This window comes from Populus trichocarpa, chromosome 19, assembly GCF_000002775.5.
Source record: "Populus trichocarpa isolate Nisqually-1 chromosome 19, P.trichocarpa_v4.1, whole genome shotgun sequence".
Taxonomy (NCBI): Eukaryota; Viridiplantae; Streptophyta; class Magnoliopsida; order Malpighiales; family Salicaceae; genus Populus; species Populus trichocarpa.
This window is the reverse complement of record NC_037303.2, coordinates 14423716-14448940: the sequence shown is the minus strand read 5'-3', so window position 1 is coordinate 14448940 and position 25225 is coordinate 14423716. Positions and strand designations below refer to the sequence as shown.

Genomic DNA, 25225 nt, shown 5'->3' with positions numbered 1-25225 from the left:
TAGTGTGTTTTTTGTTTAATTTTATTAAATATATTGAGACTGTAAAATTAGAATTCATGACCTTTTAATTAATAAAATTTTAATATCATATTAAAAAATAATTTTAATTCAAAAATTTAAATTATTAAATAAAATATCGAAATATAATCTATATTTTTTTAATAAAAAATAATAATATTCTTCATACATCAAATCACATTAATAGTTTTGCTTTTGCTGGTTAATTTGACGTGCAAAATCTTGACACTCAAGAAAATGAAGTATTTGGTTCCTTGACGGCAACGCCACCTGCTCCTAAAATGTGAACACATAGACTTTCTCTTCTTTTCTATGTAGCACTCCAAGTCATATCCACGCTGGTAATGATTCTATATTGATATGGTATATTTAAAAAAATTAATAATCCTTTTTAGATACTATAATCCTTAAATTTAAATCTAATAAATAAATAAAATATTTTTTTGATCATGAAATCAAAACAAGGATATATAAATATATTTTTTAATCATCATGTCAATACAAGGACAAGGCTTCCTAATTTTAAAATTTCACTTGCGTGATCCACAAGGATTTTTCTTTCGATTCAGACGGTATTAATTATCATCCTTAAGAATAGCCTTATTCCCATGAAAGCTCCTAGAAAACAGCTACCTTATGCATAGACTATTAAATAATGGATCCAACTCAAACAAATAAACATTAAAATTACATGCATAGACTATTATATATATAATGGATCCAATCCACCGACCAAATTGATTTTTTGTTCTATGACCAAGTAGCTCAATACCCTCAACCTGGAAAAAGCTTAAAAAAAGCACTCGAAAAAACCCACTTCAGACTTGCTACTCTATGACATAATCTTGAGGCATTCTACAATGCTTTTGGAAGGAAAAAAAAAGGGAAGAAATATTGGTCTTATATTGCCTTTCCAAAACAATTTCTTTTGTTTTTAAAATAATTTTTCTAAGCAACTTAATTGAGAGATTGATAGGGAAACAGCAAAATAATACCGATTCTAAACCGTGATTAGATTCTATAAGCGATGCATATAAATATAGTTCCTATCTCGACATAAATAAAACTCAATGTTTAGGGGGGAAAAAAATTAAAGACACATTGTACATCTAAATTTATTCATAGTTATTTTGATAGTGTTTAATTACTATCTCAAAATAAATAAAAAATAAAGTAATTAAAATAAAAGAGACATATCTCATGCTCTTTTTATTTTAAAAATACAAAAATTTACTTTATAATTATTTCAAAAATAAATTTATTTTATATCTATATTTTCATCTCCACAAATAAATATATTTTTGTATTTTTTTTTACCTATCACTTATCTTTTGAAATACTAACACAACCTAAGGAGAATGGTCATTAAAAAAATGAGTCGTAAAAAAAATGGGCATAATATAATTTTTTGTTCGTTTTTACAAAACCGGCCTTGACCTTGATCATGTTACTCAGCTGATTATTATACTTGTTCTGAGTCCAAGTCTCAATCCATGCCGCCAAAAAAGTTAGAACACACATGTATAAAAACAGATGAAGTTGCTGCCGCACAAGTCAAAAGCAAAACAGAGAAAAAAAAAAAGAGAAAAGGAGAACGTAGACTTGTGAGTCAGTGAGTGGATAAGTAATCTTACCTGTCTTTTTTCGTTATTTTTAACATAAGAGAACTGCCAGTTTGGTCAGGCTTTTGGGGTTTAAAAGATCTTCTATCTAACATCGGAATCTTCAATCTTCAAAGCCCTCTTTGAAAACGTTTCTTATATATTCTCTTCTTTTTATACTAAACAACAGATTCCAAATTCTATTAAAAGTTAAAGCTTCTCATGTGATACGTGCTCCCTTTTAAAAGGGTAAGTCTAATTTTTCATGCATACATATATATATGTATGTACGTATGTCTATTATGAATGTATATTGAGAGGAAGGGAATTGATGCTTGATTATTTTCTTCAAGAAATACTGGATCTTGGAAGGTTTTGTTTTCTTTTTGTTGTGTGATTTATTGATATGATGGTAGATGGAATTTGGTAGCTTCAGTTTTTTGTATAATAAATTCTTGACCGAACAGTTCAGATATCTTTTTCCAATTCTTGTTGTGATGATGATAAGAATTGAAGGTGTATTTGACTAAGGTTATCAAATGGGCTTTTCACACTCCAATAATTGAAAGGACCTGTGTGTTGCTTTCTTTTTGTTTACTTTATTAGGGAGATAGCATATTTTTAAAGATGAGAGAGGAAGAAAGTATAGGGGTCATGGTCATGGAAATATTATGTGATCCCCAATTGGTTTTCAAATTTATTTTTAGCTAGAACTTCTTGATGATGTTTGATTTCCATCTGGTTTATTTAGGCAAGGTTTCTGACTTTCACAGATTTAGCATATACCTTGTTGTTCAATCTCTTGTAGTGCTAAGTTGTAGTGTATATTTGCAGGAGATATTTGAAAGCAATCAACTATGGCAGCACTTGATGGCAGTGAAGCTCCTGCTAAGCTTAAGGTTTGTTATTTCAATCCTTTGCTTGATTGAAGTAGGAAACTTGGCAACAAGGTAAAGTCTATTTTCTTGAAGGAATTTCTGATATGCTTGCGCCTTCAATGCAGGGAAAGTATGCTGCTATGATAGTATGTTGGCTGCTTGGAATTGGTTGCCTCTTTTCATGGAATAGTATGCTCACAATTGAAGATTATTATGTTTACATTTTCCCGGTATTTCCCTTCTCTATTTGCTGCGATTTTTTGTTGGTTTCAGCTTGTTTTGGATCTTTCCATATCGCTGTTTTGTTGATGCTTTAATTTGGATGTTTGACAAGCCAGCTCTTAAAAAACTGGAGATGACGAACTATTGGTGCCTAAATAATCTGTTGGATGTTTGTTAGAACAAATATAGAGCTGCCTTAAACAGAATTTTGTCACCACACACACACACACATGTATATATAAAACCCACACTGATTCCTATATATGACCATGAATTCGACTTTTTCGCTGATGAAGCTACTGAAACTTGTGAAGTTTTTATGTGAATGGTGATTGCCTGCAGTGTTCTTCAGAATTTATTTTCCACTGCAGAGAACATATATAGTTCTTGTGAACTATTCTCCTGTTTTCGGAATGGTGCTGATTGGGCTCTAATAATGATAAGTAATGAGAAAGGTCCTTTTCACAATGCAATGCCAATTTTAGATGCATGGTTTAAGAAATTATGGATGTCTGGTACAAGCATCTATACCTTCTTCATTATTTGTTGATTTATTCAGCATTTATTTGAACTGAAAGTCGATGTATTATTTGAAAGTGTGCACTGCTCTGCCAACTCGTTTTTATTTCCCAACTCTTCACGCTTAAAGTTTTCTTTCCTTTAAAGTTTAATGGCATATTAAATGCTGTGGGCATCTTATAATGGCTGCATATTGGATTGTGTAGATGGTTGATTTGACAGTAGTTTTTGTTTCGTTATGCAGCACTACCACCCGTCAAGGGTCCTTACTCTTGTATATCAACCCTTTGCCCTTGGTACAATTGCAGTGCTGACATACAATGAGGCGAAGATCAATACCAGATTGAGGAACTTATTTGGATATGCTCTTTTCTTCCTCAGCACTCTTTTGGTTTTAGTAGTGAGTATTCTTTCATCTTTAGATTTCCACATATCTCATTGTCTACTTCATTAATTATATGCACGTAAACTATGTTTCAATCCTTTTTTTCTTTGTTTTGCTGCCATAGTTGGATTTAGCTACATCGGGAAAAGGAGGTATTGGAACTTTCATTGGAGTTTGTGCAATTAGTGGTGCTTTTGGAGTCGCAGATGCGCATGTGCAGGGTGGGATGGTTGGCGACCTGTCTTTCATGCAGCCTGAATTTATTCAGGTCAGTTTGTACTGTCAGCCTTGTGAAATGTTTCATGGGCATCGATGGTTCCACAAATGTTTGATTCTGATTTGATTGAGTTAATCTTTTTTCTTGTTTAAATTTTTGCAGTCTTTCCTTGCTGGTTTAGCAGCATCCGGGGCTCTAACCTCTGCATTGAGGCTAATTACAAAAGCAGCATTTGACAATTCTCAGGATGGTCTTCGCAAGGGAGCCAGTATGTTCAATCCCCTTTTGATTTTGCTTCATGTAATTTTCATTTCAAAAAGTAGTAATGAAAAATGAAACTGCATTTTTTTCTTGGAAAACTGTTTTCTGATGACATTTCAATAGTTGTACCCCCAAAAACCAGTATTAATGCTCTGTCTTTTGTTTGATATGTCTGTCCTTCATGTGGGCTAAAAAAGTATATGCTCCTCTCTCGCGCTTAAGTTTCTATCTCAATTGAGTTTCGTACTTGTGTTGTATTTGAGAGTTCTCCAATTCATTTCAAGTCACTGCTGGCTGATCCAAGTTACCATGGAAATGTTTAAGCATGCTCACTGATACAATCTGGGTGATTTATGACTATATAGTTTCATCTCATTTCACTCAAATTTCCATTTTCAGTTCTTTTGGAATTCAGGGGAATGTTACCATATATACATGGAGAGACAATGACATTAATTCTCTTGCTTAGTAGATGGAGCAGCAGCTTTTAGAATTTGATTCGATGACATGAATAGTATATTATCTATGCCCTTTGTAAATTATTGGTTGGGGTTGAACACAAATTCATTCTCTTGAACTTTCTTAAATAGTGCTAGCAAGTAACTATTGTACTGCCATATATGTATACTTACGGAAAATAATTCTTGACAAATCGTGATTTTAAGAAATATTATACTCTTCAATTTCTGCCGATTCCGTTTCTATGGCTAACAGTTTTCCACCATTTATTGCAGTTCTATTTTTTGCCATCTGTACCTTTTTTGAGCTTCTCTGTGTTCTTCTCTATGCTTACATTTTCCCCAAACTGGACATAGTGAAGCACTACCGCTCCAAGGCAGCCTCAGAAGGATCAAAAACTGTTTCAGCTGATCTTGCTGCTGGTGGCATCCAAACATTGCTCAAACCGGAAGTATACCTCCTTCCCTTGGTGTATATATGAAACAATATGTTTATGGTATTTCCTTTATCCTGAAGACCTTGTAATTATAACAGGCCCAAGAAGATCCAAAACAACTGGAGCGGCTGAGCAACAAGGAGTTGCTATTGCAGAATATTGATTATGCAATTGATATGTTTCTGATATATGTCCTGACACTGTCTATTTTCCCTGGATTCTTATCTGAAGACACTGGAACACACAGTTTGGGCGGATGGTAAGTCTCAGTTTAATTTGGTATCTTGGAGGTAATTTCAATAGCAAACATTCTTCCAAATGAGTGTGTTCTATATGTTCAGAATCTCTGAATCTTGTGCTATGTCAGGTATGCGCTTGTATTGATAGCAATGTATAATGTGTGTGATTTAATTGGGAGATATATTCCACTCCTGAAATTCTTGAAGTTGGAGTCCCGGAAAAGTCTAATGATAGCCATTCTCTCTCGCTTCTTGCTCGTCCCGGCTTTCTATTTCACTGCGAAGTATGGAGACCAGGGCTGGATGATAATGCTAACATCTTTCTTGGGGTTGACTAATGGTTACCTCACTGTGTGTGTCCTTACTTCTGCACCGAAAGGTTACAAGGTTTGTTCGCAACATGATTCTCATGAGCATCTGTTTCCTGTAATGATTTTGTGTAGTGCTGAATAAAATTACTAAAATAAATATCATTTTTTCATTCTTAGGGACCGGAGCAAAATGCGTTGGGAAATCTGCTTGTATTGTTTCTTCTTGGTGGAATCTTTGCTGGGGTTACTCTTGACTGGTTGTGGCTTATAGGCAAGGGATGGTGAACATGGAACTTAGATGTTGAAGTAGGGAGTGTCTTTTTATACTAAGCCAGTTTCAGATTTACGGCATGGTGATTTATGACGAGATTGCAAAGTGTAATGTTAGTCATCCGTTTGAATTTGGTGGATGTACTGAACCAATCTTTATTACAGTTCCAACTCTCTTTTGTACAGTTCTCCTAGACAAATAGAAGAATCGATTGTTTCTCTTATAACATTTATGCCCCGGAAACTAGCTGATGATCAGTGCTAATCAAATACAAATTAGTCTTTTATTTTGTTCTTTTTTTAATTCTCTGTGTCCCTCAAAAGGATGAGGATTGATGCTTCTTTTGAACAATATTTCCTGCTATTATTCCTGCTCTTGGAAGCTTCTGTTTGCCTTTTCTTGCAAGTAGAGATAAATGATGATTGAAGTTTGTACGAAGTCGCTTGTTTTGCTGTATAATATATTCATAAGAAGGTAGAGAGTGTTTGATTGCTCCAATTTGTATACAATCTTTTGGTCTCAATAGTCAGGTTTCCTCGAGAATTTTCACACATTGAGACCAAGTCCCTCTCTCTATCATATATTGAGAAGGTGATTCATATCCGGATTGGCGTGTTCATAAGAAACTTCTTTCTCGTGACTCCCTCTAGGATTTGGATTCCCTTGGATGATAAACCTCCAATTTTGTTTGTATAATAAATTTGAAGATTCAATTCAGATATCTTGTCGGAGTTTTATTGTGATCATCATTATAATTGATGTGGTATTTGACTTTAGCTATTCTATGAGGATCTTTACACTCCGACAATGGAAATTGACCTATTTGGTGGTTTCTTGCTTTTGTTTTAATGATAAGGGTCATATACTTGATAATGATGGATAAAATTCAATCTGCATCAGTTGCAGCTGTATATACTTGCAGGAGCTACTTGAAAGCAAATGTTACAGCACTTGGATATCGTTTAGTTACTGTCTTGAAATAAAAGAGACAATGACGGTTTTAACAGAGAGGACATGCTTTTACTTTTATGTCTCATTTTCCATCTATGTAACTAAACATGTTTTTGTTCTTTATGTATATATCCTTTTGTCTTAGGATTTTAACGAAATGCAACTTTGATGACAGTGTAGTTACAGCGAAGCTAGAGGTTTGTAATTTCTATCCTTTGATTGAGTTAAATAGGAAGCTTTGGAAGAGATTTTTGCAAAACAATATTATTTTAATATATTTGTAAATTAAAAAATATTTTTAAAAACAATCATTATCACACGTTATCAATATCAACCCTCTGTCAACCGCCACGCATGCTCCAGAGTTGATGGAAGGCACGCAAAATGCACGTCATTTCTCCATTAATAAGGAAAAATCTGATCTATGAACCTAGGTTGTGCTCAATAATCTGCAATTACTCCATGGATGTAATTTTTCCCCCTACAAATCTACGAGAATCTTAATTACTCTATCCATCTTCTAGTTGCTGCTGCCACTGCTGCTGCTACTTGACAGTATTTTTGTTTCCTTACGCAGCGATACCACACCACAAGGGTCCTTACTCTTGTATATTAGTCATTTGCACGGGGAACTCCTGCAGTACTTGCACACATTGAATCAAAGATCAAAACTCGAATGCGGAACGTGTTTTGATATATCCTTTTCTTCATTAGCACTCTTTAACTTTTAGTTGTGACTTGTGAGTCTTCTGGTGTTGAATTTCCCTTGCAACTCATTGACATATTTCTTCAATTCTATGTCCACAAATAATTGTTTTTGGTCCTTTTTTTTGTTGCTGCTGCTGCCAGAGTTGGATTTAGCTACATCAGAGGCCTTGGAACTTTCATCGGTATTTGTGCTATTACTGGTGCATTTGGAGTTGCAGACGCTGATGTGCAGGGTGGAATGACCGGTGACCTCTCCTTCATGGAACCTGAATTTATCCAGATCAGTATGTGTACAGTTAGCGCTGCAATATTTCCATATGCTGCGGTTTTCAATGTTCCATTTTGGCTAATGAAGGCGGATATTTTTGCTTCTTTACCGTTTTCATTCTCTCTAGCTTCTTATTCGTCCCGGCATTCTATTTCACAGCCAGGTATGGAGACAGGGCTGGATGATAATGATAGCATCTTTCCTGAGTTAACCAATGGTTATCTCAGTATTTGTGTCCTGCACCAAAAGGTTACAAGGTTTGTTCACTTCATGATTGAACTATCAGTTTCTTTACAATAATTTCCAGAGTTATACGGGCCATGACATTTACAAGGCTAAAATTGGACAAAAATTATAGGCTAGGAGAATTAATCTAAAACAAAGTTATTTTAAAAATATTAAAAAAAAATTTGGAAAGATATTGTTTTGATAAAAAATTCAAACCGAATATTAAATGAATTTTAACAAGGTTGATTAGAACAACGATTAATTAGTAGGGTCAATTGAGTTTGACTTTATCAACTCCCACATAATTTGACATGAAACTTTGAAGGTTTTGTTTAAATCTCAATTATTGAATTATTAAGTTAACTCCAGGTCAGGTTTAATAACATTGAAAATTTTAGTATCCCTTTAAAAATTTATTTAAATAAATCTCATTTTGTTCATTCACAGGGACCAGAGCAAAATGCATTGAGAAATTGGCTTGTATTGTTTCCTCTAGCTTGTATTTTTGCCGGGGTTAATTGTCGCTTATTGTCTATAATTAGGAGGAAAAGACTACGAATTTATGTGAAGGAGATTCATGATGTAATGGAAAAATCAAATATTAGTAATCCACTAAGCATCTGTGGCAGCTTAATCCTTGGGTTGAGTTTGAAGCTTTTAGCAATGGTGACCCAACAAATAGAAAGAGCTCAAGCTCTCCCATCAAACAAGTGAGAAAAGATTGTCCAATTTTCAACTTCTCCTTTTCCTTTCTGCCAACAAATTCCCAACAATTTTCTCTTCATGCAATACTCACAAAATCCCAGGCTAAAAAAAATATTGTTGATACTATGAAAGCACCTTCCATTGATAGAAAGACTAGCACAAAAGGACAGGCACTCAACCACACTAAAACATGTGAATCCATGTCTCGAATCCATCAAAAAAACATAAAGTTATCAAACTTTCTATTCAAAACAATCTCCTACTCTTGCTTGTTATTGACATTAATATACGACCAACATACTCAGTTCTAGGGAACTGGTTCCTCGATCACATTGTTGTTAATTGCTGTCATCGAAGCCGATTCGTTTGATTAGGATTTAATTAATCAAACTTGAATATTTCATTTTTCTTGTTAATAGTCCCTAGATATACCTTTTGTCTTGTGCTAAACAAGATTAAATTTTTGGAATCCAATCCGTTTGTCTATCTTTTAACTTGCTATGGATTTACTTACACCAACCATATCTAATTTTTCTTATATTGTTTTTCTACCAAAGTGACAGCAATCTCTGAATAGTTTCCTCCTCGGGCAAGAGCTGAAATTTACAGAGTGAAATAAGATAAAAAATAAGACAAAAATAAATAAACCCTAGTTGGCCTCCTAGTTTGACTACTAGCTTCACGTGATCGCCCTAAAACAAAATGTACCATGAAAAAAATTACAGGGGCAAGGCAAAAGGTACACTAGCATCCAACCAGCCATTATCCAAACAAAGAAACTAAAATCATGAGGGGCAAAACATGGAAACGAAGACCAGACCATAATGATGACGATGATGTTAGTCTTGAAGAAGATGATGACTGGGCCTTCCCGAACTGTAGCGAATCAACAGCCAATGGCATGTTTTCTTGATCAGGGCTACACTTGGATTCATGGACTGGTGGGTGTGTGCTATACATTATGGCTCTTAAAACAGCAGAAACTGTGGGGATGTACTGAGTTTTGTTTCTTGCAAGTAGCCATGTTAGACCCATTAGTTGGCAATCCCTTTCGAACATTTTGCTTGCCCTCTCATCCCTTGTGCTCTTGTCTTGTGTTTCATTCTTGGCCTTCAACTGTAATAACAATCACATTCAAGGTTGTTTTAGTCATAAGAAAACAGTGTTCAAGGTGGAATACCAAGGAGGAAAGGTGATGGATGTGCAAAGGAATCCCAGTGAAGAACCCAATTGTTTGCAATGTAAAATGGTTACGTAAAGAGAGCACATGGAATTCGGTAGGATATGAGCATGTTTGATTTCGAGTTTTGAAAAAATAAAAAATATTTTTTTTTATAAAAAAAACAATTTAAAAAGTAATTTGAAAATCAAAGGTTCTATCTAGCATATAAAGCTATTGTGAGTTTCACAAAACATCAAAAGGAAGACCCTGGAAAAAACCTACACTGCCCCACTTCACTTTCATGCTTCTATTTCTGCTTTTTTTGGATGCTATTTTTACCAGGCAATGTGCATTAGTCAATACTTACCTAAAAGCCTAATTATTGCGAGCAGCTTGAACTCCTGTTTTGCTTAGAGTATAAAGTTCATTGAACCATCAAAAGAAATAGAAAACTAGCCCATTGAAATTCCCTCAAAGTCTTATTAGTCCTTTTGCCACTTATTTGCACATGAACAAAATAAATTGTTACTCATACAACATCAACAGTTTCCCACAAAAATTCTTGCATTAAATAGGTATCTACAAAAAATTTAACACAGAATAAAGAAACGAGTGGTGTATCTACAACAAATTAGTTGTATCAGCCCTTCAAATTGTTTTAGATACACCCCTCATTTGCAAAGTCAAACAAATCCAGGCAAAAAAAATAAAAAAAAAATCCTAAATTGTTGGATGAATTAACAATCAACAAGAAACCCAAAAAAAAGAGAGAGAGAATTAATTAAAAAAAACCCACAAAAGCACAGCATTGATAAATGAAGTAATGTAAAAAATGAGTCCTTAATCAATGAAGAAATCCCTCTCTTCAATGAAGAAACAATCACAAGGAGCAATAAATGCAAAATTCCTTAAAAAACTGACCTTTTGGAGAGCACCAAGGCACTTTGTACACCCTGAATAAGTGGAATTCTTACAATTCTTCTCCAAATTCTTTACAGCAGCAGTAGGAGTTGCATTATGAAACGCAGAACTCACATTAAAAGCAGCAGGACAACTAAGTGAACTAATCTGATGAAGCCTAATCCCACAAAAACACAATATAGCATCACAGCTAGCATTAGGTTGTGCCAACTTCACATTTTTACTCAAAAGTGCACTTTGTAATGAATTCACACATTTTTGTGAATCATCAGGCATCATTGGCAAATCAGGTGCTGATGTTGGGGCTGGAGCTTGGACTTGGAGGGCTGACCTTGCATGAGCTGCAAAGAGCCAAGCTGCAAGAACTGGACAGCACCGGCTACGGTCAAGGTCTCTACCACATGCATCATTTACACCACCAAAAAGCTCAGCTGAAAGGTCCAAGTGGCAAATTTGAGACTCAGTTTGGACTGGAAACGCGGGGACTGTGTTGGGGTTTGAATAGTCTCCTGGTTTTAGAGGCTGGTTTTGGCCAGAGACTGGCTCAGATAGGAAGCTTGAAAGAGAGTGAGTGAATAAAGAAGTAAAGAGGAATATTGTGAGTAAAGTTTGCATCTTTAGTGAAATCAAGAAGTGGGCTTAACTTTTTTCTTGGCTCTAGTTGTTAATGATGGTGTTAAGCAGGTAATGAGTGTGGAAAGATTTGTGTGTGAAAGAAAGTTGAGAGATTTTGATTGGGAAAAGGAGACGGGTTAAAGAAATGATGGGGCTTTGAATCTTTAGCTTTTTAGAAGCTTTATCAAAGACTACAAAAAGAGAGCGCTCCTTTATATCTCTTGAAAATTATTGAACAAAAGAGGAAAGTGCATATGCTATAGATTCAAGAGATGTTCAAAGAATCAGTGGTTTTGGTGGATTTTGGTGATCTTCTTGTCTGGTTTACAAGGGCTGAGAAGATGCAAATCTTGAAATCTAGCAGGAAAAAAACAAGGGGAAAAAAAGTGAGAAATTTGTGGAAGATGAAGAAGAAGTAGTCTCTCTCTTGTTTCTCTCTTTACACTTTATATTTATGCAAAGAGATGACACATTATGGATTCATCATCATCCACATGAAAAAGGGCAAAGATCTTTTCTTGGTAGTGCTGAAAGAGGCTTCAAGTTCACAGCAATCATCCATTATTGTATAGCAATTTTGTATAGATAAGCTTTTAAGTCCTTTTCTTTTGTTTATAGAGGAGGGGAACTTGAAGGGTCCGATGGAAAACAGAAGAGATTCATCTGTTTATGAGAGAAGGAGGGGAGAAATGGTGGCAGAGGACCTTGGCAACTAGTGATGTCCTTTTCTTTTTCATTCCCTAACTTCCGCTGGCTATGAATGAAAGGATATGGTACATTTTGTCCTTATATTCTTCACTTTTTTTAATATGGCCACTTCATTCTTTTTTATTTCACAAGACGTGGCCCGGCACATGGCCTTGCTCACGGCTCGCACCACAAATTGACTAAACCAATTAGTTTTTCTGTTAATTTGTATCCAACACGGCGTTGTTTTGTATTATTATTAAAAAAATCATTGTAGCTTTTTTTAAAAAAAAAAATTAACTCTAGCTGGTTAACTCATTTGATCAATCAAGTTTTCTCGAGTCAATTGAATGTCTAATCCAAATCAAAACCCAACTTAGTTTAGTGCTTAAATTAACAAATTTTTAAATAAATTTATTAGATTATATCGGGTCTTAAAATAATAACTACATCACATCTTAAATTGAATTAGTATACCAAATTAAAAACTTTCTTCAATAAAAAGACCAATTAAATTAAAATACAAAAAAAAAAAAAAAACAAGAAAGGTCTTTTTAAGAAAAACTCAAGAACATAAAAACCAAATAAACAGAAGATCAATTGATATGAAAAACGGTTTTAAAATTAGTATATAATTTGATGAGCGATATACCAATTTTAACTACTCTAAATCTATTTTAAAAAAAAAAGAATAATCCATTTTTAGTTGAAATTGAACTAGACTTTCAAACCGTACTAGAGCTTTATGGTTATTCAATACAATACCTTTTATATTAATACATTAAAATAATATAAAAATACAAAAAAAATAATTTAAAATAAAGTGTAAACAAACACACTTAATTCTAAATTACCTATTCCTCTTTTTATAAATCTTAATCTAAGACTAGGCCCCAAATTAACCTGCTTGTAAGTTAGGAGTTTTATAATAATGCTATAAGATTTAGTTTATGTTGGAGAGTGTGGTAGAAATTTTGTTTTAAAATATTTTTATTTAAAAATATATTAAAATAATATATATATTTTTTATTTTTTAAAATATATATTTTTAATATCCATATATCAAAACAATTAAAAAACTACCAACAATTCAACCTCTACCAACAAAATTGCACTTAATTTTACCCTCACATTTTTTTTCGACAAAAAGAACAATAGTACAAAGCAAATGATGCCCATAAACCGCCAAATTTAGACCGGGAAAAAGAAAAGACCTGACCTTTGAGAACTGATCATCAAAATCAGCACAAAATGGGACGGTTTGCTTTGGCAGGGATAAAAATTAACAAATCTTTTGGATGATTCCATGAAAACAGAAACACTAGGGACCATTATTTTTTGTATCATATGTACATAACATGGTGTGGAAGTCAAATCATGTGGAGGGCCTTGTCATTTCTTGCATGCATGTGTACATGTGTTTGTCTCACTGATAGGTCACAAGAAAACAGAACAAGACTGGAAATAAAGTAATAATTGTTCATTATTTTTCAATCCAATCACACTGCTTGGGATCCCTTTTCAATTACCAAGTTTGCCCACAGGAAAATAATGGTTTTAAGAGAATTTCTTGAATTTATTTGTATTTTCTATAATTTTTTAAGTCAAAAGAGTTATTACATTTGATAGATAAATTATTTTTGACATCAGCCCATCAAAACGATTTAAAAACATAAAAAATAATTTTTATTTTAAATAAATTTTGTATTTTAAAATTTAAAAGAACACGATTTGCATCGCGTTTTCAAACGCACCAAAAAAAAATGATCCTCACACTCCACACCAACAAGTGTAACAAGTGATAAATAATAAGTTTTGAATTCTTTTAAGTTTTAATTGATTCATTAAACATGAAATGCTCATACAAAATTACTATCATTAAGATTTGGTAACTATATAGATTATCATTTTATATCTAAAATCACACTAATTACTTTTGTTTTGTGTTATCAATTGCTCAAATAATGTTGCCTTGACTTTAACATAGCTCGATGAAATACTACAAAAATAGTGTCGAAAACACTAAGTGAAAGGGGAAAAACTAGTGAAAAAGAGACTTGCAATTTTGCTTTTCAAGGAGGTGGACGTAGAAAAAGAAATGTTATTGAATAGAAAGAAGAGGGGATCCTAGGCATTTGACATTTATCTATTGAACTCTTCTGAGGAGCAATTTCAGCTTGACTTGATTAGCTGCCTCTCTAGGACAGGAGCCATGCCTGACAGCCCAGGACAGAAAAATCAAAGTTTTCTTTAACAAAAAAAATTGCTTTTAGGATGAGAGAGAGAGAGATTTTATTTGTTTTTGCCTTTGATTTTTTTTTTTAATTATTTTTTATGGTTTTGAATTGTTTAAATGTATTGATGTAAAAAATAAATTTTAAATAATAATAATAATAATATATTATTTTGATATATTTTCAATTAAAAAATTATTAAAAAACAACTATTATCACAATCGTAAACACTATTACCCAAATATTGAAATTGCTGAAAGTTTTGTTTATTTAGTGGTGAAAATGGCTCTAAATTTCAGTGACTAATATAAATTATATCTTAAGATTTTATTTTAAAATGTAATCTTTCGAGTTGTGATGATTTTTTGACATGAAATTATATTCTGGTTAATTAAGCTGTCACGAGTTCAAATCTTACTATCTCTATTTTATTTGATAAAAATTAAGTATAAGGTAGAATGAATTTGTGTAAATTTTAAGGTCAAAGAGTTTTTATTTAAAAAAATATATTAGAGAATAACATATATTATATTTTGAAACTTATCTAATAAAACGAAAGAAATGTCTTCATATTTATAACAATTGTTTTGAGAAAATTATTACAATCCACTACTATTCAAAATATGAGCTTGACAGCCAGCCAACATTCCCCATTTTCAAACTAATATTTCTATATTCCTTTCATATTCCATCTCTACAAAGGACAAAATCCCCCCCATAAAAAGATTCTTTTTTTTATCAGGACAAAACTTTCAATATAATTGAAAACTATATAATAAAAAAAAAAATAGTTACCAATGGACACAAGGAGAAGATTATCTAGTAATCAAAAGACAAAATGTAAAGCGCCAATCAAGCAAGAATTATTCCACCATAAAGTTCCTTTACGAAAAGCTTCCAATCTCTACTCCCTATGATTTTTTTTCCCTCTGCTTGTTTTTCTCTTTAATTTTATTTCCTTCTTCGGGGTCTGGGCCCCTTAGTTTCAGTATTTGTGACAGGGAAAAGGAAGGACTCACCTTTTGTTTTAGCCTTTGTCGAGAGATTCAAAAGTGAGAGATGGCCCTGTCGTGTAAAAAGAGCTTCGGTAATTGAGCTTGAAAAGAGGCCAGGGAAAAGTTAGAACCATGCTTCTGCAGACATTTTTCTGCCTGTTGGGTTATCAGGCATCGGCTGGCACTTTGGATCTTACCACAACGACATCATGTGCTTACCTAGTCACAGTGGAAAAACTTCAAATAATTTTGGGCATTTTCATGGTTGTCTAATGGTCTTTGAGGAATTTTTTTAAATTGAGCTAGATCAATGGTTCTCATACTCCTACTCCTTTAAAACAATTCTTTTTTTTTAAAAAAAAAATCCTGTGGTGTTAATGCTATAAGAATATGGAGAGAAATGCAATATACAGAAGATGAAGAAGAAGAATGAAATGCAAGAGAGTGATCTTGAATATTTATACATGCTAAATCACATGAATTTGCATTGTAAAGGGTAGGTATATTGTTTATCTTACTCTTAAGATCAGTAATAAAAAAAAAATTATCTTTATCATGAATTACACAGCAACTAACCTATAAAAAGAATAATTAATGTAGGTATCCCGCTGTTAACTTGTGAAACAAGTAATTAAATTACTTATAAAATGGGAAATTCATGTAGATGGTTGCGGCAGAGCAAACATGCCTAAAATCATTTGGTGTGCCATGAAGAACTGTTCAGAACATGAGATCAATTTAGAGCTCAACTTGTTTTTCTCCTCGGTTTTTCCCTTCTCCTACTTGGCCTTGCTTCGTTTTCTTCTCAATTTTATTTCTCCTCCTCCTCCGCCCCCCTGTTGATGGACTCGGTTTTGAGACCCACATTTTCTCCTTGAGCTCGTCTTGGAATCCAAGTTTTTCTGCAGCACTGTCAGGATTAAAGTTCTATGCTTGTATATCTTCCACAGTTTCTAATTCAATAATCCAAAAAGCAAAATTAGAATTTCAAGTTCCATACAAAAGAAAGTGGTAGGTGAGAGAGATTGCAATATAGACTTCGCCATTTCTCTCAACTCTCCACACACAAAAGCAGCTGCCGAGGCACAAACATCAACCACCCCCATTTTCGACAGAAAGAAAGTATAAAAAACTATGGCGCCTTGAAAATCACACCAGAAGGTGAACGAAAAGGTTGTTGACAATGGCACCTTTTAGGTTAATTCAATATTTTTAATTGATCTCAAGTGGCTTTTCAATCTGAGGATTACTTGCCCCATTAAGTAGCATTATAGTGTATTGTTTATTCACTAAAATAATCAAGAATGAAAGATCATCGTATATGGGAGCAGCACTATCAACATAACATTAGATTATGCATGATGATGGTGTTTGCTTTAGCAGTTGGCAAATCACAATCACTTAATAATTCAAATATGAGTTTCGTTCTAAACTCTGGCTGCTTTATGACGGCATAATTAGCTGAACAAGAAAGAAACAAGTGCTAACAAAGCAAATTAACTATTGGTTTAGCACGAACATGCCCTTTTTTTTTTATTAGCTAATCTGTCTTATTAGCCTATAAATAAATTTATTAGGTTTTCTGTATGATTCATTGGTTATAGATCTCCATCTAACTGTTTAGAGCTTTCATACTCTTCTAATCCGACTACATCATCAACTTCGATGAACAATAGTTAAATATTTGTATAGCTTAAAATTCATATATATAGCTAAACTAACATGAAGTTTTACTACAAATTTGATCAACGTAGGATGCATTTTAAGATATTAATCCAGTCACCATAAAACAATCTAAAGATATATAGTTACAACTTTGTTTTTAATAACCAGTTTAGTGAGAATTCCATTTCCACTCAACCTTGAAATTAACATATTTCTTTGAATTCCAATCCATGTTTATCGTTACCAATTTGGTAAAATATTCTGCTATTCATTAAAATAAATCAGTCAAAATAAAAAACAAAATCAACTCTCCCTCAAATCGTATCCAATATCCATTGCCTCATATCGTATCCATTGCTAACAATCTTAGCTAAAAATTGAAAGAGCGTTACTATTTGTTTTTGTATTTCAAAAATATTTTTGAAATAAATTAATTTTTTTATTTTTTTCTTTACTTTAAATTAATTTTTTTAGTATTTTTAGATCGTTTAGATGTGTTGGTGTTAAAAATAATTTTCAAAAAATAAAATATATTATTTTAATATATTTCTAAATAAAAAATACTTTAAAAAACAATTATTACTACATTTTTAAATACACCAAGCTGGGGAGAGAGAAGCAGAAGAGGACCAACAGAAACATTGGCGACTAGATTGGTTTCTCCGTCGCCAAAGCTTTCGGCGGCATAAAAAATCTGTGCTATGGAGACGAAATCAAACCGTCGCCGAAACACTTAGTTTTATAGTGTAAGCGTATAGAATAGCCCAAACTGAGTTGGGGCTTTAGATTTTGGGGGAGGTTGTATTAAAGTTTGGGCTAACTTTCTATTAGTAAATTTACTGGGATGGACCAAGGCCCATCTATATTGGACTCTGCTATACTGCTAAATTTATAATTATGGGGAATTATTAAAATAATTATAACTATAATTTACGGTAAACCTTCACAAAGTAATTACAACTATAATTTATACTAAGCATGTGCAAACTAGATCGGGTTAATACTAATAAAATAAATAAATAAATAAAATGTTATCACTTTAATAAAAATAATTGACTTAGTAATCATTACCATTTTTTGTATAATTAACGGGCTGAGCTATGAAAATGTAGGCGTACTATCAAATAATTGAAGGTATACTTCGACAGTGGAGGAAAAAAGAAGCAGCAAATCACTATATAAATAGCTTGTATAAATTGCTAAAAATGATAATTTTTTTTTTTTAATTTTAGGACAATAATTATGTCATGCTTTGTGTGATTCTTGAAGGCTTCTTACTCAAAGCACATGATGGAAGAACCAGGTGGCTTGCTGGTTCCTGCTACCCCCCTTTTAGACTTTTAGTGGAAGACCAACGTTGTGTTTGAAATTATTGCAGCAATAAATATAGCTGAACTGTTCACAATATTGTTGAAGCAATGATTACTCATGCCCTTATCTCCTATGGCCGCCACAAAGAATCGAGGAAAAAAGAAGACAGATTTTATTTGAAGCTTCCTCCATGTCAATGAAGCTTGAAGATTGCAGGAAAAAAAAAACATTGCTGAAGATCACATAATCACAAACTCCTATGTTTAGCAGAACTCCTAATCTTCTTTTTCTCCTTGCAAAAGAAGAAAAATTGATTCAATATTATGACACTAATTCATCAGCATTGAAAACTCTTCTGTAGATTCTGATATCAAAACGTTCCCTTGAAAGCTATAAAACACACACAAACAAACATTAGCATCTCTATCAAGAATTCTAATCCCTTAATTTACACAAATTTTCTCAATCCTGCTGCGTTTTTGTTTTTGTTTCTCAGCAAATTATTTTGATGTTTAAATAAAAATTAGAGTAATATATACATGGGAAGAAAAGAATGCACTTTTTTGTGCTGTAATTTGGAGGTTGTAATAACTCTTTGGGAGCACGTAATTTGATCCAGTTCTGGTCGGAAGAGAGAGTGCTTTACGAAACTATTTTTTTCGTGGGCGGTCAAGGGAGAAAAAGAAGAAGTGGACTGACAAGGAAATGAGTATGATATTGTATATCCAAAGAGAAGAAATTCAAAGGAAAGTTCCTTGCTTCTTAATCCATACATGTATTTGGTATTTTCAGCATCAATTTCCACTTGAGTGGTGATGGTAGATATACTTATCATAACAACCACATTAAGAAATTGATCAAATCTTGATTGCGTATCAAGTGACGAATTCATTTTGGAAATTAATTGAAACAGCCACCTGATTTTCATATTTAACATAATTTACTATGTTAGAGAACTGAATTTTAAAATAAATTAAATAGAAATCAATTTTGTAAACTTAATTAATTTAAAAAGTTATTTTAAAACACGTTTAAAATTTTACTTGAATTATTTAAATTAGTTTTCAAGTAATTTTAGTTGCTCGAAGACTACATGTTCTCGTTAGAAAAATATTTTTTTAAAAAATTCATTCCCAACTAATTTATACTTAGATGCACATTATACAAATCTAATTCAGATATAAAAAAAAATCAAGAAATTAGACCATATATATATATATATATATAAGAATAAAAAGTACAAAATGAAAGAAAGAAATTACACCACGTAACTTAAAAGCCGGTGGCCAGGATTACATCGGTAGGAATGTAACTCAATTACACACAATGCTGAAAACTGCAGGTCCGGTTAGATCAAAAGATTGCTTGGTATCATTTTCAATTCTCTTTCACTTTATGTTTTAAAAATGATTGAAACAAAAAAATAAAATAAAATTATCTGCTATGTTTTTCTTTTAAAAAAATAAAAATAACAAACATGATCGTAATTTCATATTTTTTTTTTATTTTTAAATATATCATATATAGATATATCCGACTTTGTATTCTCTATTTCTCACTTAAATATCATGAGATCCATAATAAAAATTATTAGCGGATTTCAACATTACATAAGAGATCAGATCTTGGTCACGTCACTAGAGGCGGCCCTAGGTTGCTTATAGTACCTCGTCTATAGATTAATTATCTGCTAAGTGGGTTGACTTAAATCCAAGTTGTCTTGCAAATTAAGGAATATTTCCAAGTGCCTAGCTACCACTCCAATATCACGAGCTCTTCTGGTTAAAGAACGATGGTTTATATTTCTTTAGTGAGGCAAAACAAATCTATAGATTACGAGAAATTCATGTACATGACTCAAGAAATTAAAAGAAAAAAAAATATAACAAATTTCATATATGTGCATATATGAACATAAATACTGAGAATTCAAAACAAAAATCAAAGATGAAAAACAGCAAAAAACCTCACTCTAGCCTTACATTATCTATCATATTTTAGGCCATAATATATATTTACAGGAAATCATCAATGTTCAAACTCTCAGGAATTTCAAACTTCAACAAGCTGCTGTAGCACTCCCTCTCATCCTCAGTACTGCTGCTGTTGAGATAAGTTGATGATGAGTTCAATGGATCCGGGCTCATTAAAGGCGTTGATATAACTGAGTCGATGCTGAAGTTCTGATATCCATTGTTTGCTGATTGGAATCCTGAGTGCTCTCCAGGTTCAGGAACTGTAGGATCTGTAGTAGTACCATTGCAATAAAAGTTTGGCAGTGAAACCAAACTCTCATTCAAACTTGAAGGCACGAAGTTTTCTGGGGAATTTTGGCAGTTGAAAGTGCTCGTCGGATTCGACGAAAACCCTTCTACATTTGCTTGCATGACTTGTGTTGTTTGGTCTATAAACCCGCCAGTAGATGTAGTAGCAGTAGTACAAGCAGGAACTTGTTGAGCTAGATTATGAAACTGCCTAGGTTGTGAAAATAATGAAGGGACATCTTGGTTTTGTAACAGTGGGTTGAAAAGCTGGTTTTCTTGTAGTTTCTGCAAAAACATGTCCGAATTTTCTTGTTTCAATGATGATAGAGTGGTGGCTAGTCTTAAAATATTAGGATTTAGTAGGGCTTGAGTGTTGCCCACCAAGGTTGACAGATTGAGAAGTGTTGATGGGTTGCACAAAGCTGAACTTATAATGGAGGATAGGTCAAGAAGATCAAGACGTGGGGCATGAGTCACAGGATCAATTCCATTTCTAAGCAACCTTTTTCTTATATGAGTATTCCAGTAATTCTTGATTTCATTGTCAGTTCTTCCTGGCAAACGAGCTGCTATAGCTGACCACCTTACATTGAAAAAAACAAGAGTTGTTAGCGTAATATTCAAATTAAATTATGAATATCTTGACAACAACAATATTATTATTCATAGGTACACTACTCCTACAAGCTATCAAAAAGAAAAAAAACCAAGAAAAATCAAAATAATTAAAAGGTACATAAAATTACTTGTTTCCCAAAACACTGTGAAGTTGAATTATAGTCTCTTCTTCTTCAAATGAAAATCTTCCTCTCTTGATATCAGGTCTCAGGTAATTTGTCCAACGAAGGCGACAGCTCTTTCCACATCTTTGAAGCCCTGTAAAAAGTGAATTAAATTAGCTATGTTATAAGTAAAAAAAATCCATCATCATCATCATATTAAGATGGAAAATAGTTATTTTCTTTGATTCAAGAAAACAAAATATTTTCTAACATATACCTGCATTTTTGGGGAGGGACCGCCAGTTGCCAGGTCCGTGAAGTTGAATAAAACTGATGAGCTTGTGATCTTCTTCTGGGGTCCAAGGACCTTTCTTGAGTCCATTTTTGTCACAGCAAGGTACTCTTCCCATTGTTACTGATACTATGTTCCTTTTCTTTGCCGTAGTACTTGTGTTTATGGCTTAATTATAAGGAAGGGGACAGGGTTGTTAAAGGGAGAGAAAGGGGGCTGGCTCTTGAAACAGAAAGTGTAGCTGTGGCTGATGAGGAGAAGATGACCCTTCATATATATACAAATAGTGGACAGCTATGAAGGGGAGAGAGATTTCAAGTCAAAAAGATTTGGTACCGGCCTCAGGCCACGTATCTCTCTGCTCTATGTTAATAATACAATAATACATGTGTATAATGTGTATACAATAATCTTGTAATTATACACGATGACACGTGCCATGGCAGAAAAATTGTACAACGTAAGCAACATTCGAGTTAAAGGAGAGAGACTGTATTACTTTATGGATATGGTGATTAAAACCCAACAAGTGAAAAATGATCCATTGTGGAAGAGTAATTATGGATTTTTCTCATGAATGTGTTCTTATTTAAAGACGATTTATGATAAAAGTGAGATTTTGAGGTAGATGGGAAGAAAGAAATTGAAGGTATTGAATAGTTAGATAGAAATCCTCAACGGGTTCTGTCATCAACAAATCATGTAACTCGGTGTTTGAAAGTGTGATTATGGTTGTTTTTTAAAGTGTTTTTCACTTGAAAATTCATCAAAATAATTTTTTTTATATATTTTTAAAAAATTATTTTTAACATCAACGCATCAAAATGATTTGAAAACACAAAAACAATATTAATTTAAAGTAAAGAAAAAAATTAAAAAAAAATTATATTTTTTCAAAAACACTTTTGAAACACAAAAACAAATAGGCTATAAATAGCTTAATAAACACATTCATAGACAGAGCTAAGCTAAAGACGAGGTTTAGTTGTACCATACCAATAATTTGACATTAAAAAACTATAACTTTCAATTCGACTGTTAGATTGGACTCATTGTTTTTTAAATGATTCTAAGGGTCCAATCATAATCTATTTTTGAGTTATTCCCCAAAATTTTACCATTTTTCTTTTTAAATAAAAAATAATAATAGCAAAAAGATTGGTATTTTGAAATTAATTTTACTATAGGCATAATTGATGAAAAATTAAGTTTGGGAACCCAATTTAGGTTTAATTAAGAAGATTGGAATTTTAGGAGACCGGATTTCATTTTTACCAAGTCAATTGATTCAAATCAATGGTAAAATTGGAAGAAAATCAAAAGTTTAGGGTTAAATTGAAGAAAATCACAACCAAGGACCTTTCTGTAAAAGGCATCGAACTCCGAGGACCTAATTGATTGAAATCAAGGGTGAAATTAAAGAAAATTAAAAGTTTAATTGTGAATTGAAGGTTAATCTGTATAAATCCAAGACCAATGATTAAGATGAAAAAGGTACTAGAATTCGAGGCTGATATTGAAGTTCGGCAGGGATAAAATTGCATAAAATTAAAAATTTATGGTCAATTAGGGGTGCAATGTAAAGAAATTAAAAGCTAGAGGATCAAATTGAACTTTGTTCAAATCCCTACATTAAAACCTTAAAAGCCAAAACGATGTTATTTCATTTAAATAAAACGGTGCGTTTTGACCAAAATAATGTTGTTTTTTACCCAAAAAGTAAAAAAATAACAAATCAGATGACGCGTCGTCTGGTACTGTAAAACTACACTGTAAAGCATACCATCAGGTATTAAAAATACAAAGAAATAAATACGATGCTAAAATTTAGACCTAAGAACGGTTAGAATTTAGCTTGATAAGGTAGAGACTTCCTTACGAAAGGAGATCCGCCTTAAACCTTAAATAAGACCAATGGATATAATTGCGACTTAGAATAACGATCAAATAACAATGCAACTTACCTTAGGTAGGATGCACTAGGGGTTATGTGTTTTTTTCTTGCACAACTAGTCCCTTACTCAGACTCTCACAAACTATAGGTTTCCTACTAATCATAATACTAGGTGGCGACTCCTGAACTAATAATTATAATTTCATGATTATCCCAAAATCCTTTTTCCTTTCCACACCTCTCAGGAGACAGATTTGCCATCACTCAATGCCCCGCGCCCCGCGATAGGTCCAATTCTATAGTGAGGTTGCCATGCATACACCATCCCTCCTCTAGAAAAACCCTCAAATTAGATTTTGAATATGTTGTTTGAACAAGTTTGATATTTTTCATTGATTTCATTGGATTTTGTGTTAATTTTGGATTTTATGCTATTTTTTTGTGTAAAAAAAAAAGCTCTGAAAGCGTGAAGGATATATATGTTACCAAAACAGGCTCTTTAATTAGCTATGAACAGATCAAATTGTTGATGGTGTGAATGCCTACGAAAAAAGGTGAATTAATTGAAATTGGATCATAGAGAAAAATGATAATAGTGCTAAGAGGTTGACTTTATTTTTGTACAAGTCCAAAGTGAGAATAGTTGGAAGGTAGAGTAGATAGACATGATTGAAGAAAACTTTCCACTGTTGCATTGCTGGTTTCTATCATTATTTGAAAATCATTTGCCCATTAATTAACAGAGGCCTTCCTACGTTAGCTGCTATCAGCATTTCAGCACAATCCTCTTTTGGCAAAAGAAAAATAAACCCATCGAATATAGAACTTTAACTCTTCATTTAATAATATAAATTATATTTAATAATCTAAGTTTTTTCAAATGAAATAATTTTTTGCTAAAATATAAAAGTTTTTGACAATATATATTTATGTATTGAATACTAATTTTCCATGCCCCTGCCATCCATCAACACGTACCATTAATAATAATATATTACATAGATATATATAGGACTTATTTTTTACCACCTTTCTAATTTATCAAAGCCTCATGAGCTCCTTCTCCTCGAGATAATATTTTAACATGTTGTTTCCTGCTTTACCACTGTCCTTTACAGGTGTGTTTGAATAAGAGGCCTAAAATTCTCCAAGCGGGAAACAATCTAAACTGGCCACCAGAATCCAGCCACGTAGCATAATGTTACAGGTCTCCTTTCCAACTCCCACAATAAAGTCAACCTTCTCTTCTCTATGAGCCTGTAGCTCTCTCACTTTGACAATTGTCTCAAGGCAGTCTAAAGATTACATGGTTGCTTTATCTCTGGAAGCAAATTCATCAAAGTCATTGAAAATCTGGTGTTAATTTCATCCACCCTCTAGCTAACAATCAGAGGCAATGGTCAAATATTATTATATTACATCTAGCTTTGGTTTGCCCTAGGTCAGTATTATTGTTCCCAGAAACCTTGCTTCCTTTACCCACTTTCCTTGTATTTTTACTCCTTGGAAAGGTCTTCAATCCATTTGATCTTGAAGAACAAGTTAGTTTAGTTAGTTCTTTACTTTATTATTATTATTTTTAGATTATAAAGATAATTAATATTTTTAGATATTACAAGTTGAGTTACAACTTATTAGCAACAAATTAGTTTAATAGTAAGGATATTTAGGTATGATGAATCTTGCAATTAAAAAGAAAATGTAAATCAAGAGAGTTCCCAAGCCATGTCATTAGCGATTATTAGTAGAGATAACATCGTATTAGGAATGTTATACATGTGTGCTT

The 25225-nt window shown here is 32.8% G+C and overlaps 3 protein-coding genes across 5 annotated transcripts; 1 reads left to right on the top strand and 2 right to left on the bottom strand.

Moving 5' to 3' along the window:
• Positions 1–1679: 1679 nt before the first annotated feature.
• Positions 1680–6120, top strand: LOC7458856 (equilibrative nucleotide transporter 3). 3 transcript variants are annotated; one of them, XM_006371583.3, is made up of 10 exons: positions 1680–1868; positions 2454–2518; positions 2623–2727; positions 3483–3638; positions 3748–3891; positions 4003–4108; positions 4836–5011; positions 5095–5255; positions 5364–5622; positions 5724–6120. In XM_006371583.3, exons 2-10 carry the CDS (start codon positions 2477–2479, stop codon positions 5829–5831), a joined length of 1257 nt encoding a protein of 418 aa, XP_006371645.2. In that variant the 5' UTR covers positions 1680–1868; positions 2454–2476; the 3' UTR covers positions 5832–6120. The 3 variants fall into 3 exon arrangements, with proteins under 3 accessions (XP_006371645.2, XP_024446656.2, XP_024446655.2); XM_024590888.2 differs by lacking the exon at positions 1680–1868 and adding an exon at positions 1970–1991; XM_024590887.2 differs by lacking the exon at positions 1680–1868 and adding an exon at positions 2201–2370.
• A 3114-nt stretch (positions 6121–9234) lies between these two features.
• LOC7458857 (uncharacterized GPI-anchored protein At4g28100) lies at positions 9235–12109 on the bottom strand. The gene is made up of 2 exons (XM_002326071.4): positions 10761–12109; positions 9235–9793 (listed from the first exon to the last, which is right to left on the bottom strand). The coding sequence occupies exons 1-2, from the start codon at positions 11373–11375 to the stop codon at positions 9440–9442; spliced, it is 969 nt and encodes a 322-aa protein (XP_002326107.1). The 5' UTR covers positions 11376–12109; the 3' UTR covers positions 9235–9439.
• An 8023-nt stretch (positions 12110–20132) lies between these two features.
• Positions 20133–21788, bottom strand: LOC18108637 (transcription factor MYB41). The gene is made up of 3 exons (XM_006371582.3): positions 21531–21788; positions 21278–21407; positions 20133–21114 (listed from the first exon to the last, which is right to left on the bottom strand). The coding sequence occupies exons 1-3, from the start codon at positions 21661–21663 to the stop codon at positions 20283–20285; spliced, it is 1095 nt and encodes a 364-aa protein (XP_006371644.1). The 5' UTR covers positions 21664–21788; the 3' UTR covers positions 20133–20282.
• Between the last annotated feature and the right edge of the window lie 3437 nt (positions 21789–25225).

Coding starts and splice junctions, on each gene's coding strand:
- LOC7458856 (XM_006371583.3), top strand. CDS start 2,477: ATGGCAGCACTTGATGGCAGTGAAGCTCCTGCTAAGCTTAAG. Junction 2,519..2,622: donor AAGCTCCTGCTAAGCTTAAG/GTTTGTTATTTC, acceptor CCTTCAATGCAG/GGAAAGTATGCTGCTATGAT. Junction 4,109..4,835: donor TGGTCTTCGCAAGGGAGCCA/GTATGTTCAATC, acceptor CATTTATTGCAG/TTCTATTTTTTGCCATCTGT.
- LOC7458857 (XM_002326071.4), bottom strand. CDS start 11,375: ATGCAAACTTTACTCACAATATTCCTCTTTACTTCTTTATTCACTCAC. Junction 9,794..10,760: donor GCCTTGGTGCTCTCCAAAAG/GTCAGTTTTTTA, acceptor TTGTTATTACAG/TTGAAGGCCAAGAATGAAAC.
- LOC18108637 (XM_006371582.3), bottom strand. CDS start 21,663: ATGGGAAGAGTACCTTGCTGTGACAAAAATGGACTCAAGAAAGGTCCT. Junction 21,408..21,530: donor GTCCCTCCCCAAAAATGCAG/GTATATGTTAGA, acceptor CACTTTTTACAG/GGCTTCAAAGATGTGGAAAG. Junction 21,115..21,277: donor CACAGTGTTTTGGGAAACAA/GTAATTTTATGT, acceptor TTTCAATGTAAG/GTGGTCAGCTATAGCAGCTC.